Source organism: Cynocephalus volans, chromosome X, assembly GCF_027409185.1.
Source record: "Cynocephalus volans isolate mCynVol1 chromosome X, mCynVol1.pri, whole genome shotgun sequence".
Taxonomy (NCBI): domain Eukaryota; kingdom Metazoa; phylum Chordata; class Mammalia; order Dermoptera; family Cynocephalidae; genus Cynocephalus; species Cynocephalus volans.
This window is the reverse complement of record NC_084478.1, coordinates 139,550,218-139,553,272: the sequence shown is the minus strand read 5'-3', so window position 1 is coordinate 139,553,272 and position 3,055 is coordinate 139,550,218. Positions and strand designations below refer to the sequence as shown.

Genomic DNA, 3,055 nt, shown 5'->3' with positions numbered 1-3,055 from the left:
GCAAATTATGAGGAGTACAAACACAGCAGTATCAGAAAATAATTCCATGTGAGCAAAATATTTTCATTTTCATTTAAAAGTTCTGAGCATGTAGTAGTCCTTTCTTCAGAGAATGGATGAAGGGATCAGCCCTCTTCCACCTTGTCCCTAAACTCTTATTAAGCCAGTCCTATATACACTATGTACTTAGCAACAGTGAAAAGTTGAGTAGCAAACACTAGTTCATGTTGGAGCAGTGATCTAGTATTCTCGCTTCTCCTCCCCACTCATTTCTTTCCTGGCCTTTCAGCCTGGTTCTGCCTCCAGCTGACTGAAATGCTGGCTCTGTTGTTACTCTCATCTCATTATAATCTGGTTCCTTTTACTGTGTGTGCATTTTTCTCTATTATCTGGACTTTAGCCTTCCTTTATGGACCCTTATCTTAGTTCACCCATCCAGCTCTGAGCCACTCTCATAGGCTTAGGTAGGTAGGAATTCCTCACTCTAGTCTTGGCCTAGAAAGAACCCAACTGCCCCTCCCCTCAGTCACCCTGCAGGGCAACTCAATGGAAACCAGTGACAGGGACTCAACTAAGCTATTTAGGAAACATCCACATGGTTCTGTTTTAATTACCTTAAAGGTAGGAAACAGAATCCAAGGTTTAGGCTCCCAGTGTCATTTTAAAAAATGTAATTCACAATATTTCAAACTTCAGAATCTTTATTGAATCTCCAAGTATGTAAGGCACATTAATGCTAAACAGAATGTGAGAGGGTAGGGGGTTTCAAATATGAAAGCATGAATTAGTCACCACTTTCCCTAACCCTTCTTTTCTTCTTTACTTTTTTGCCATCAGTTGTGCTCTTTGTTTGAGCATGCAGGAGCTGGCATTCCCCCAGGACACAAATGGGCAAAATAAGAAGGCAGTGGAGGGCCAAATATCTGGGGAGGCACAAAAGCTATAGGCATAGAGAGAAACGGATTGAAACTCGGAGGTCGAGGAGGTATGAAACAATGAGCAGCAAAGCAAGAAGGCAAACCTGCAGTACTGGAAGACACCACCGGCATAGGTGTTGGCCAATTATCCACGGGATGCCGCGGGCTTCCAAGTGGGAAGGAAACGTGAGCCAGCCTTCCTTTGCAGACCATTCTAGTATTACCTGGAGGCACCTCCATCATTATCCCTGATCTAAGGGTGGGAATATGCAGAGGGCCTCTTACTTGTGGGCCCCTGGGTGGAAAGAACCCTTTACTTCGTGGCAAAGCCACATATAACCTTGCATTATTGCCACCTATCTCAGTGCCCCCATTGATGACCCTTGTGCCCCCTACCATAAATGCGGGAGGGCCGCCAGAGACTTCACGGGATACATTAATAGAATTCTGTCCCTTCTGCCTCCAGCCTGCCAGCCCCTCAGAGCTGTTTACTTCTGCTGTTGCTAGGGACTCTTCCACAACAGCAGGTGGTGGCCCATAGGGGTGCGTGAGAGCTCTGGAGCTATCCACAGGAACACAGGATTCTTTTCTCTCAGAGGGGTGCTCCAGTTGCTCTCTTGACAGATCTGTCAGCATACTGAAGGGAGGACTCAGTGGGACGTGAGGGTGGCCCCAGGACTCCACATCATCCTTTGGCATGGAGCTCGGACACTGCAGGGATATGTCGTGGCGCAGCTCCCGGTTTCCATTTTTGTCCACAGCTACCACTATGGGTGAACGGCCATGTCCTCCAAGGCTTGCACAAACAGAAATAAAAAAGTTAATGAAGTGCAGTGACCAGAATATATCTGAAATATATGATTGGCTAAACTCACAGGAATATATCAAGGAAAAAGGCAGTGCCCTCTCTCTTCCTATGTGTAGTCAAGCATATACTTCCTCAGTCCACTGGCCTCTTCCCAGGCAGCTCTTTTAGCACCAGGCTACATGATTGTCCATCATGGCCGCCCTGTAAGCCTACTCCATTTTCCATTCCCCCACCTTCCCAAGAAAGCAAGGAAGCCTAGAAAACCCAGACAGCTTCTTAGCAGGCATATGATAGAAAATACCAGCTCTTTCAAGTCCCCATAAAATCTATGATCTACTAAGCCCAATATTCAGATTCTGGCTGCAGTGTTCTGGAAAGCCTTCTGAGGAAAACATATTTTTCCCCACAAAATCGAAGAAAGGTTAGTTACATTAACAAACACTCCAGTTTTTTTAAGCATCAAAAAGCACTCTTTTTGAAGCATCATTCAACATTCACACTGAATTTTCTTAAAATTGCCTTTCATTCAACTCATAACACACCCTAGAGTAAGAATTTTCTCATGTTTAAACCCTACTGTTTAGAATAGAAATTTGCCAACTTTTGTTTCAAAATTACACTTAAAAATTGCCATCCTTAAAACCTGTACTTTTAGTACCTAAATTTATATCCTTGAAGTTTTTTTCTGTGATTCTCCTCCCACACCCCCTCCAACCCACTCGTCCCTGTACAAGTTACATAGCAAAGCAATTCAAACTGCCTTTGCCTTCAAAATTAAACAGTTGTAACTCGGTTTTGTACTTACACATTTTCAATACAAGCCATGAAGAAATTTGATTGGGATAGATAGCCTTCTTCGGGTGATGGAGAAAACCAGCTGAATGCCCACACAGGCCAGCTCAGTCTGGAGAAATGACTCGTGCTTCTGCCTTAGAGAGGCTTAGCAACTTGAATGAAGCCAGAGACCAACTGCTTCTTTCTAGATTTGGAGTTCTCTTTCTGGGGTTACCAGTTGCTAGGGAAGGGAGGGAGAAAAGGAGCAGAGCGGGGGAGGAGATAAATCTGTGACACTCCTTTGAAGCTAAATGTAGGACTGCTTTTTGCACAGTAGTACATGGATGGCAAAGAAAATCTTTACATTAACTCTGGTGCAGGCCAGTTGGAAAGAAAAATGATTCCACAAACATAGACAGTCATAGAGGCATGATCCTTTGTTAAGAGTTATTTCTAAAATTTCAGTTATTAAAGGTAGTTGTTAAATTTCTTCCTCAAATTTGGACACATATACAGTAAGCAGAGTACCATGCTTATTTTTGTAATTTAAACTTCC

General features: G+C 43.6%; 1 protein-coding gene across 1 annotated transcript; it reads right to left on the bottom strand.

Moving 5' to 3' along the window:
* Positions 1-731: 731 nt before the first annotated feature.
* On the bottom strand, positions 732-2,676 carry PRR32 (proline rich 32). The gene is made up of 2 exons (XM_063084417.1): positions 2,531-2,676; positions 732-1,713 (listed from the first exon to the last, which is right to left on the bottom strand). The coding sequence occupies exons 1-2, from the start codon at positions 2,548-2,550 to the stop codon at positions 834-836; spliced, it is 900 nt and encodes a 299-aa protein (XP_062940487.1). The 5' UTR covers positions 2,551-2,676; the 3' UTR covers positions 732-833.
* Between the last annotated feature and the right edge of the window lie 379 nt (positions 2,677-3,055).